General features: G+C 42.4%; 1 protein-coding gene across 2 annotated transcripts in view; it reads right to left on the reverse strand.

The window, feature by feature from the left end:
• ARHGEF3 (Rho guanine nucleotide exchange factor 3) overlaps window positions 1–12,779 on the reverse strand; it is a 362,873-nt gene that overhangs the window by 173,483 nt on the left and 176,611 nt on the right. Inside the window, exon 1 of one of the 2 annotated variants that reach the window (XM_073644609.1) lies at window positions 9,916–10,072. The exons of the other annotated variant lie outside the window; for it this stretch is intronic. Within the exon in view, the coding sequence (XP_073500710.1) occupies window positions 9,916–9,948 (33 nt within the window). The 5' untranslated portion in view covers window positions 9,949–10,072. Of the gene's footprint in view, window positions 1–9,915; window positions 10,073–12,779 lie in introns of those variants that run through there. 2 annotated transcript variants of the gene reach the window in all.

Here is a 12,779-nt window from a genome sequence, read left to right on the forward strand (position 1 = left end):
GCGTGCATATCTGTGTACTGTGTGTGCGTGCATGTCTGCGTACTGTGTGTGTGCGTGCATATCTGCGTACTGTGTGTGTGCGTGCATGTCTGCGTACTGTGTGTGTGCGTGCATATCTGTGTACTGTGTGTGTGCGTGCATGTCTGCGTACTGTGTGTGTGCGTGCATGTCTGCGTACTGTGTGTGTGCGTGCATGTCTGCGTACTGTGTGTGTGCGTGCATGTCTGCGTACTGTGTGTGTGCGTGCATATCTGTGTACTGTGTGTGTGCGTGCATGTCTGCGTACTGTGTGTGTGCGTGCATGTCTGCGTACTGTGTGTGTGCGTGCATGTCTGTGTACTGTGTGTGTGCGTGCATATCTGTGTACTGTGTGTGTGCGTGCATGTCTGTGTACTGTGTGTGTGCGTGCATATCTGTGTACTGTGTGTGTGCGTGCATGTCTGTGTACTGTGTGTGTGCGTGCATATCTGTGTACTGTGTGTGTGCGTGCATATCTGTGTACTGTGTGTGTGCGTGCATGTCTGTGTACTGTGTGTGTGTGTGCATGTCTGCATATATGAAGGAAGAGGGGACAGCTTGTGTTAAAGGGGCCCACTGAGACTCTTTCGCCCGGGGCCCATGAATACCTGGAGCCGGCCCTGTATATGAATATATATTCATTTCCCTGCACCCCCATCAGAACATCACAAACATGTGAATTGATCCTAACATATGCTATTTTTGCTACTATTTCCATGTAAGCACCGAGAAAAAGCTTCATAATATATTATCGCATATTTGTGGATTATTTTGGGAGGCAGAAAATGTTCCAATACAGCAGTGCTGCCCCCTAATGGTAGCAATGCACTGAAATAATTTGAAGTACACTACAATTTTTAATCTTTATTACTAGATCATGGTGATTTTATATATTATCACTCCCTTTTCTCCTCTCAGTCTGAAAACTGTAGAACTCATTTATTTTTTTTTATGTTTAAAAGATTTAAGTGGAAACTTTTTCACTCTGCCAAAGAAATCCCCCTCCCACCTAAAGCAGAATAAAGTCATTACTGGCTCTATAAGTCTACAAGTCATGTCTGAAGTTTTATTGGGTAGTGGGCCTGGAACGTTACACACTGGAAAATACAAGTTGGACGTATTAATAGAAGTAATTACATTTTAGAAGAAAAATAGATAGATTTATTGTTTTCTCAGGCAGGAAGCCCTGTAATGGTGGGGAAATAGGAAGAAACTCATCTGAGCTCAGATGTCATGAGAAGAATAAATAATAATGGTTGTGAAAAACAGGTGAAACAAATGTCCATGGCTACTGTGCTGTACATTTTAAAGGGGATTTCTGGTTTAATTTAAGGGTTTGTACCAAGTTTTTAAGTTACCGCTGATCAATGAGGGTCTGATGACTGGGGCCCCCACTGACCCTGAGAACAGAAATTTGCAGAGCCCCATCTGAATGGAGCAGAGCTCAAGCATGCACATCTCTGCTCCACTCATTCTCTATTGGACCGTTATAAGGGTATGTTCTCACTAAGTTTTTATCATGAGTTTTTGGAGAAACTCCCAAAAATCTTGAGTATTCATTGGGAAAGTTGGCTAGTTTCTGCTCCAAAAACTCCTGCCAGAAAAACTCAGTGTGAACACACCTTTAGATAACACAGCTCACCGGCAGTTAAGAGAGAATGTATGGAGCGGAAATGTGCATGCTTCATCTCTTCTTCATGCAGGTGGGTTCTGTAAAGCACCGTTCCCAGGATCAAGGGGGGTCTCAAAGTCCTAAAAAAAAAAATAAGTGTCAGCACACCCTAAGGCTGTCTTTAGAGAATGGAGAGGATGTGTGCATGCTCAACTGTCACTAGGTGAGGTGGATCCTCCATGCCCAAGGTCCGGGTGGGCACATGGGTGTCAGTGCAGTAGACGGGTGAGGCATGCAGGAGACAGATAGCAGACAGGAGACAGTTAGCAGAGGTAAGACGGCACAGACAGACAAGCAGCTGAGGTACTGGAAGCTGCAGGCAGACAGGAGGCGTCATTGAGACCGCAGACAGGTTGCAGAGGTACTGAAGGCTGCAGGCAGATAGATAACTGAGGGACTGGAAGCTTCAGGCACAGACAGACAAGTAGCTGAGGTACTGGAAGCTGCAGGCAGACAGGAGACATCCTGGGGACTGCACACAGGTTGCAGAGGTACTGAAGTCAGCAGGCAGACAGGCAACTGAGGGATTGGAAGTCACAGGCAGCTAGGAGAAGTCCTGGAGAACCCAGACAGGTAGCAGAGGTACTGGAAGCCGCAGGCGGACAAGAGCGGTCCGGGAAGCTGCAAGCGGACAGGTAGCTGAGGTCCTGGAAGACCAGGAACAAGTAGCAGAGGTACTGGAAGCCGCAGGCAGACAGGAGACGTCCTGGAGACCGCAGACAGGTAGCAGTGCACTGACAAACTAAAAATCTTAATATCAAGACACACGTGTGTGTCTTGGTAGGTCTTTTATAAGCTTAGGGAGATAAACAAATGGAAGCATGCCAGGCCACTTGCAAAGTCCAACGTGGAGCACAAGAAAGTTTAGTGGTCCGGGGTGTAGGGAGCAGAGCCCAGACCCAGGACACATGTGTAACATCAACCTCCACTCAGCAGAACTCAAGATTGATGGGGGTCCAAGTAGACAGACACCCAGAAATTAGTTAGGTATTCCCTATCCTAAGGTACAGTACAAGTAGGGATCTTGATGCGTGTGAATAATTAACCCCCAAAAAGTTGTACAACTTTTAATTATATAATGAACAAGTAATAGCAATTTAGTAATTAGTGATAATTTATTCATGCAAAGCCAGTATTCCCCTTTAATATTTTTACATGTGCGTGGTTGTGTGTCAACTCTCCCCTGATGGCAGATGTCTTGGAAAAAAAGGGTGAGGCATGATGAACTTCAGATCCTTCATGCTCACTGTAGATAAGACCCTACTCGGTGTTCGCTAGCAGCTTATTCTGTTCTCCCTATTGAGAACACATGCACACTCAGTCAAGTCGCATATACGAAGGTCTGGGGGAGCCAGGGAGAAATGCTATCGCTAGACATATAACTATCAACAGTGTATGGAGTAACAACACCAAAGATCAACAACAACCTGATGTTTATGGACATTGGCAGCCGTTTCACACTGCAGAACGGTGGTCAGGGAATACAACATCTCCAGGGAATGAACCACTATTTCTCAGAGCTATTGTAGATCTGAAGCCTCTGTCACTCCAGCTCTACTGTCATCCAGCGCCACCTCCTCCTGCTTAACTGACAGCTCCTTATTCTGACGTCAGACAGCATATAGGCTGTCAGTTAAGCAGGAGGAGGCGGCGCTGGGTGGGGAATTATTTATTTATTATACTGTGCTTATATAGTGCCATCATATTCCGCAGCACTTCACAGACATCATCATCGCTGTCCCCATTGGTTCTCACGATCTAAATTGCCTATCAGTATGTCTTTGGTGTTTGGGAGGAAGCCAGTGATCCCAGAAAAGATGTACAAAAAAAAAACAGAGAAAACATACAAACTGCTTGTAGATGTTGTCCTTGGTGGGATTTGAACCCAAGACACCAGCGCTACAAAGCTACAGTGCTAACCACTGAGCCACCATGATCTGGAGTGACAGAGGATACAGATCTTTCATAGCCATTTGCATATTAATTCACAAGCTGATTTCTCTGGAACGGAATAACGGACTGGCCATGTAAAGGTATTGCTGGACTTGCTTTTGAGAAAGCTACAAGAGCATATAAATAGCTTGGGGTGAAATCCTGCTGACAAAGCTTTTCACATCTGATAAAGTTATGGCACATCTCTAGGTTATGTCATTATTTTATTATTAGTGGGGGTCCAAACTTTGTGTTACGTCTTGCCCCTGCCTCCCAACCCTCCCCTGACTGCAAATGTAGCAGAAAAAAACGAGAATTGTCAAGCGCCCAGTTGTGCATTATCAACAGGACCATCACAGATCCCAATAGACAAATTTTGAAAAATGAAGGAAACTGGGATAAAATGTATCATATGGCGTTCTGCCAAAATTTCATTCATTTTAAAGGGGTATTCCCATCTCCAAGATCTTATCCCAATATGTAGTTGGTGTAATAATAATAATAATATTAGCAAATACCTCCAATTAGAAATGTAGCATAGTTCTTCTAATTCACTATGTCACTTACCCCATGTGCAGGGCATTGCAGTAGCTTAGGTTATAACCACTCATAGTGACAGTTAGTTAGCGGTTAGTCTTCGTAACCATGGATACCTAAACTACTGCAATGCCCTGAACATGGGGTAAGTGACATAGCGGATCAGAAGAACTATACTGCATTTTTAATTGGAGGTATTTGCTAATATTATTATTATTACACCTACTACATATTGGGATAGGATCTTGGAGATGGGAATACCCCTTTAATGCAATTTTGTAAAAAACTGGCGCAACTGTGCTACTAAACTGGGGAATTTTACAAACCATCTTTCAATGAATGGAATATATTACTAATAAAGTTCCGTGCTCCAAAATCTATAAGTAAAAAACGACAAACCGTGACCTATATAACACTGAAATAGCATACCAACTGTGGGTAAAACTGATTGTTATCCGCTTCACCTGGATATCTGATGCTGGCAGGAAATATCAGACAGATCACTAACCCTTTGCACAAGTTCAGTGTCCCTTTAAATAACCGTAATACTGAGATGTAATCATTCAGTGCTACTTAATAATAACGTTACACGCGACAAAGGAAAGGTTGATGTGGTCACGTATCCAAGGACGGAGATAAGACCTTCAAATTACTATCCTATCTGACACATGTAAGTTGCAAAACCACAGCTGACTACCCAGGACCGACTCTGAAAAGCCGAGATAATATTTCAACAGTAAAAAAAAGAGAACAATTTCAAAGAAACATCACAAGTGTGAAATCGGGGAGTACGCAGCTGAAGTTTATGGTAAACCGCACTTCAAAGTCCTTATTTAGAGTAAGTACAGTATGCCCTGTCAACGCTGAGGAACGTTTGTCGTAGGAGTGGAAACGCGTTGGCCTTAGACGTAAACTTTGTTACAATGGTGGTCAGAAACTCAATCCCTGACACTAATGGAGAACGGACCAACCGGGAAGGAAGGGCATGTCCAGTTGCACAAAGCCACGTCCACACAGGAAGATGAAGGTGACGTTGGCCGGTGTTGTTTGAAGCGAGGTCAAGGCAAGTCTACAATATCATGCAACACTTGGAGCAGGAGTGGAAGGGACTAATTACTTATTGCTGAAAGGTTTGCCTTAAAAAGCAAAGCTGGATGCAGCAAATGTGGTCTGAAAGATAAGAGCAAATCCCAAGTCGGAGATGTCCACCATGGCCGCATCCTGGTGGGGTCTGGAAAGAAATTTAGGAGCCTATGTGTGCAGCTTTCACATGTCCCACATTCACGGTCAAAGTATGGACCATGATGTCCGCACCGGCTGCGGGTTTCCTCACCCCAACTCAACAGCCTCAGGTGTGAGCTAAGGTCGGGAAACCCGTAGCCGGTTCAGAAATCACGGTTCCTTCTCAGACCCTTGGAGTAGTGAAATTGGACAGTCTTTGGGAGTAACTACCATGGAGTACATAGATGATATGGCTATTAGCAGATGTCTCACACTGCAGAATGATGGTCACAGAAAACCCAATCTCCAGGTACTGGGCCACCATTTGTCAGACGTGCATGGCATATTCACAAATGCCAAATTAAAAAATACCCCTTAAATAAATCAGGATGCAGAAAACTCCTTAGGGTACGTGCACACAAGATCTTTTTCAAGAGGAAGACACTACGGGAAATGCAAGCGTTCTCTTTTACCTTTTCCCTGAAGCGTCTTTTTTATAATTTTTTGTTGTTGCACGAGAGCTTTTTTCAATATTTTAGGCGGCCGGCAGGTTTTATTTAGCGCTTTCTAATGGCGTTTTCCGGAAAGGTTTTTTTTTTACTCCACTCAATAATAAAGACATCGCTGGAGTTTTTTAAGAAAAAATGCCGGCAAAACAGTCAAAAAGACACCCGGGAGTCTCTTGTGCCTTCTCATTGACTTTTATTATAAAGTACACAGCGTCTTCAGAGCGTAAAACGAAGAATGGTCGGGTCACTTCTTTTAACCGCTTGGTGTCTTTGTAAACATGAAGCAGATAAAAAAGACTGAACATATGAACTGCGAGTCGTTTTTATATAGAAATGCATATGTTCATTCTTTTGAGCGTTTTCTGGGCGTTTTTAAGGTGGCTTTCGGACCGGACCTGCCTGAAAAAGATGTTGTGTGAACATATCCTAAAAGACGTTTTTCCATCTCTCATGTCTCTAGTGAGGTCTTGGTGGGGATTCAACCTTTGGGACTCCCACTAATCCTGAAAAAGAAGAGGATGAAGCACTTTTATAGTGTTTTGTCCCCGACCTTAGTAAATTACAAATTTTTAGAAGCGTGTGCTAAAAGTCTAACCTCTTTCATTCTGTACAGTTCAATGCAGGTGGCAAGACCCACATTTTATTTCAGATATATAAGTCTCTAATATAGGACGATGTGCTGACGAGAACGATGATCTTTTGTTGACCAAAAGATTAGTTCACCCAACAAACAAGCAGTTTGCTCTTTCGTTGGGTAATTGGCAGCCTGTTTCGCCTGCAGGAGACAGCATGTGTTTTTATTGTGAAGGAGCGTTCCTATGAACTACCATCCATGATAATCATGCAGTGTAAATGGACGTTTAGGTATGTTAACATCCTGGGACACGACCAGCCCTTTATCAGTCATTTTCCTAAAAGAAATAGCTGAAGTTACACTATTAATCCATCTGAACAAGCAAATCATTTGGCGGTAATTAGTCATCGTATTTTGCAGATGGATGATTAAAGGTGCCCATGCACAATGCAAAGCCAGAAGACCAATGTATATGAATGTCTTGTCTTTCTGACAGCATATGACAGGGTTAAGAAGCAACAGGCATGTTGGATTCAACATGGTTGATTCTTTGTTTTCACAGCGAATAAGCCACCGCCAAAGGCTCCTGGCAGTGGCTTTTTCCTCTCTTAGATTGAGAACCAGTGCACGCTCTGTAAAGTTGCTGCAAACCAATTTGCAGGACCCTGTCCATCAGGTGCATCGATAATCTTTGGCCGACGGTCGGGAGCTTTGAGAACTGTCTCTTATCTAATGGCCTAGTGTAACATCATAATTGCATTGTGACGCACGTGTGACATTGTGCCAAAATGGAGATCGGCCTATGCTGCGAAGAAGGATGCAGTTGTCAGGCCTCCAATCTGGTGGGGACACATTACTGATGTGGTCAATGGACTGGGTGCTGCAAATGGATTCACACTAACTTTATGCATGCGTCTGAGTTTGGAAAGGGGGGTTGGATGGCCGGTAATCATTCTGTATCGAGCAATCTGCTTACTGACCACCAATCATTGATTATACAATATACTCAAGTGGCCACGAAGAGACGACAGAGAGGTAAATGTATATCAGAATGGAGCTTGCTCAAATATAAATGCCTGGAAGACCAAGATTGATCATGGATTTAGTCCCATATTGCCAAATGGTTTGCGGTGATTACTTCTATTCAATTCAATTCTACTATAACTAGGACAAAAGGTCCCCAACAACATTATACTTTAGTTGCTGAAAACGGGCGATTTCAACTAAAACGATCATTGATCATGTTTAGCCAACAGTTCACAGCAGATCATCATGAAATGAATTCAGCTCTGTTTCATTTATTTATTTATTTTTGCTTCATAGTCAAAATCTTTTGCTCAATGAAAGTACTTTCATCCACGAAAGAAATATCTTATACAGAATATTCTTAGAAAGATCGCTCATTGGCTGCCCAGTGAACACACAAGGCCCAAATCAGGCTGGGACTGGCACACAGGAGAACAGGAGAATCCTCCGGTGGGCCCCCTCTTATATGAGCAGTACATGGCACAATATAAATGAATCACTATGTACAGACAAAGGCAGCTTCTTATTTATTTAACAATCTACCCAGTTGTTATATAAATTTGTTATTGAGGATAATGTCACATTTGCATGTAGCTGAAAAGTGGGGCCCGGAGTTGGTCACTGGTGAATCCTTGGCACCCCAGTCCGACACTGGACCAAATCAACAACTGTAATGGCCAAGATGTATTAAAATGTGCATGATCGCTCACTCAATGAGTGTTCAAACATCAAACCACTTTGATCCAATGTATATGGTCACCTTAGCCCTTGATAAAACAAAAACATGGCCATGAATGGGGAAAAAAAGAATAAAGTAATAGCAGGCAGAGTCAGAGAAAATGAGACCAATAAATTCTAGCTGGCTAAATCTATATTTCTTGTTACGGGTGGAGTGTTACAAGCAGGTAAAAAAGGAAAGATATTGTTTGTTGCTCTCTTCGGGATGCACATCGGATTCTATCGTCTTAAAAAAAACAAAAAACAAAAGTAATAGCAAGCAGAGTCACAGAAAGTGAGACCAATAAATTCTAGAGGGCTAAATCTATATTTCTTGTTACGGGTGGAGCGGTACAAGCAGGTAAAAAGGGAAAGATATTGTTTGTTGCTCTCTTCGGGATGCACATCGGATTCTATCATCTTAAAAAAAAAAAGTAATATCAAGCAGAGTCAGAGAAAGTGAGACCAATATATTCTACAGGGTTAATCTACGGTATATTTCTTGTTAGGTGTATAAGCAGGGAGAATTGGAAAAATATTGTTTGTTGTTCTCGTCAGGGGGCGAATCAGATACGATAGTCTTAAAAAAAATAATAAAGTAATAGCAAGCAGAGTCAGAGAAGATGAGACCAATACATTCTAGCGAGCTAACTTTATACTTGTTGTTGCACGTAGAGCGTTATAAGCAGGCACAAATGGAAAGATATTGTTTGTTGCTCTCGTCAGGTTGCGCATCGGATACTATAGTCTTAAAAAATAAAATAAAGTAATAGCAAGCAGAGTCAGAGAAAATGAGACCAATACACTAATCTAGAGGGTTAATCTATATTTCTTGTTATGTGTGGAGCGTTATAAGCAAGGAGAAATGGAAAAATATGGTTTGTTGGTCTCGTGGGGGTACGAATCAGATGCAATAGTCTTAAAAAATAAAATAAAGTAATAGCAAGCACAGTCAGAGAAGGTGAGACCAATACATTCTAGAGGGTTAAATCTATATTTCTTTTTACATGTTGAGACTTATAAGCAGGGACAAATGGAAAAATATTGTTGGTTGTTCTCAGGGTGCACATCGGATACTATAGTCTTCCACAACATCACTGAATATTCACTAATCATACGGATTGCTACTATATTACATCATGTCAGGAGACGACCTAAAATATGACAACGGATTGACCAGCTGTCAAGTTGGCCTCTCATGATGACTTTTAGTCCTTCTCCAAACATGGTTGCCTGATACACAGATATAAAATGCAAAATCTAGGCCCATTCACATCCTTTTTATATTGAGGTCAAAAAATTGGTAAAAAAAAAAAAAAGAAATAATATAAATATATCATATTAATATATACCATGCTTCAAAAATGCAAAAAGTTCTAAACGACCCCTTGAATGCCCATTCTTCCAAGAGGCAGAGGCCATCTCCTATCCCATCCTATACGTAAGTACAGTACATACATACATTTCCATGACAATGTTAAAATTACATATCATAATAAAAGTAAAAAAAAACTTTAAAAATTAAGAAAAAATTATCTTAATGATGGAAGGAATAAAGATTAAAGATTTGGCAAATGAGGATCTTTCCAGATCAACTTGAATGCCGCAGATAATTTTTTTTTTTTTTTTCGATAAAATTGATCGAAATAGTTAAAGATCTAATAATTTAGGTGACTCCTAAAATAAGTGCTAGATAAGGGTGGACTCACCTGGTGATGCACAAAACAGCAGCACCACACCATGAGGCTGCATGAGATGGGATTCCCACCAGATATGTAATCAGCTCAGTATGTGAGTGCTCGGGACGAGTATCGGGACGCTGCAAAGTTGGCAATACTGCTTCATGATTTCCTTCCAGCTGCTTTGGTAACCCCTCCCAGTGAATAGCCTAAAGTGCAAGGCAGGAAGCGACTATCTGTTGCCATCAGAGAATATATCATTTACCCCTACGTGTGGTTTGTAAAAAGCATTCATTGGGGAAGACACATTACACCTCATGCAGCTCAAAAGACTAGGACTGATAGGACCGATGCGGATGTTTTATGCTCAGAGCTGTCATGTCTCAATCTCCAGGACTGTGGTTTGTGTCTGAGATAAGAAGCTCAGTCATCAGTGTCTTCTACATCTAGGATGATGCCTTTTGATGCTCCAAGGTGGTGGGCTCAGATATATGTGCAGCACGCCTTCAGATAGATAACGGAAACGGCTAGAAGACCACAATAAACGAGCCAACGTCTACGGCACTGTAAGCAAGTAACGTGAGGACTGGCGTAATGCAAACTTTGGACAACATGAACATTTTCTCAAAGGCTAACCGTGATTGTCATTTTTTTTAATAGATCAACAGTACACGTGAAAATAAGAAACTTTCTAATATATTTTATCAGAGAAATCTGCTTCTTTCTCCTCCTGGACTGATCATTCATTCTCAAAATTCTCAATTCATGTGTAAAATGTGTAGTCAGTGAATACAGGTTGTTCCATTAATGAGATAAAAGATTTCAGTTGGTGGTTATAAGGTTCCATGGAGAACTGTTTTAGCCTCTAGCTCCGCCTCCTCCATAGCATTTAAGAAGAACCAACTGTCATCTCCTATCTCAGTAATGGGAAAGTCTGTCTTCACTTAATACTGATTTTACCCATGACTTGAGAGTGGAAGATCAGTCCAGGAGGAGAAAGAAGCAGATTTATCTGATAAGACATAGTACACAGTTTCTCATTTTCATATGAACTATTGATTTATGAAATAAAAATTGAAAAGACTCTTTAACTGACCTTACAAGAAATTATACAAATGGCAAGTTCACAGTCAGCACAATTCAGGATACACAGTCTGACAAAATGGCAGCTAATAAAAGGTAATATCCATCACCGAATATAATTGATAGGAACTTCCCAGAAAGGAACTACTCAAAAGTCTGCAGCAACAATTACACACCATCAATCTGTGGCACCTGATGGGTACTATGAAGTGTGCCAGTCCTATTAGCCATGTTGTTGGTACACCACGTTCCCTTTCCAATGCCGTCAGCTTTTTCTGCCATTGCATGTCTTTTTTGTTCTACCTGTCAGGGGCGTACATAGAATACATAGGGCCCCATAGCAGAAGCTCTAATTGCCCCCCCCCCAAATAAATAAATATTTGTCGGGGGCACAGAAGAGCATATTTTACAACTTTCCAGCCTTTACAGTAATTTTCCTCCTGGTGAAGTCCTAGATTCCTCTTTCATTTCCCCATAAAGTATGATGCCAATAAAAGTGCCCCCCAAACACAGTATGATACCCCCATGGTGCATTCCTCCACATGAACAGTATAATGATCCTACTGTACCCCACCTCAACTCCCAGGGTAAAGTATGGTGACCCCAACACAGTATGATCCCCCAACTGTGACCCCCACACAGCCCTCCATGCAGTATAATGGGCCTACATACAGGATAATGGCCCGCAGTAGCCCTCCAAACAGTATGATGGACCCCACACAAACCTTCACAACGTACAATTGCTTTCATACAGTATAATGGCCCCCCACATAGCCCTCAAAATATTATAATGGCCCCACATAGCCTTCCATATAGTATAATATGCCATCCATAATCCTCCATATAGTATAATGCGCCCCCCATAATCCTCCATATAGTATAATGCGACCACCATAATCCTCCATATAGTATAATGCGCCCACCATAATCCTCCATATAGTATAATGAACTTCCCATGGTCCTCCATAGAATATAATGCACTCCCCAAAGTCGTCTATACAGTATATTACACACCCCATAGAGTAAAATGCAGCTCCCATATAGTATAATGCACCCCACAGTCCTGCAGTATTATGAGCACCACATACTCATTGATTTTAAAATACCATATATTTTAAATAAGCTTACCCGAGTATAAGCCGAGGCCCCTAATTTTACCACAAAAAAAGGGGAAAATTTATTGACTCGAGTATAAGCCTAGGGTGGATAATGCCGCAGCTACTGGTAAATTTCCCCATCCTGGTATGTATGGCACCCCTCATCCCCCAATCCTGGTACGTATGGCACCCCTCATCCACCAATCATGGTACGTATGGCACCCCTCATCCCCCAATCCTGGTACACATGGCACCCCTGATCCCCCAGTCCTGGTATGCATTGCTCCCTCATCCCCCAAACCTGGTATGTATGGCACCCCTCATCTCCCAATCCTGGTATGCATGGCCTCCTCATCCCCCAATCCTAGTATGTATGGCCTCCTCATCCCCCAATCCTGGTATGCATGGCCTCCTCATTCCCCAATCCTGTTATGCATGGCTCCCTCATCTCCCAATCTTGGTATGTATGGCACCCCTCATCTCCCAATCCTGGTATGCATGGCCCCCTCATCCCCCCATACTGGTATACATGGCCCTCTCATCCCCCAATCTTGGTATGTATGGCACCCCTCATCCCCCAATCGTGGTATGTATGGCACCCCTCATCCCCCAATCCTGGTATGTATGGCCCCCTCATCCCCCAATCCTGGTATGTGTGGCTCCCTCATCCTCCAATCCTGGTATGTATGGCCTCCTCATCCCCCAATTCTGGTA

Source organism: Phyllobates terribilis, unplaced genomic scaffold, assembly GCF_046119375.1.
Source record: "Phyllobates terribilis strain yellow unplaced genomic scaffold, ASM4611937v1 Scaffold_8__6_contigs__length_399053987, whole genome shotgun sequence".
Lineage (NCBI taxonomy): Eukaryota > Metazoa > Chordata > Amphibia > Anura > Dendrobatidae > Phyllobates > Phyllobates terribilis.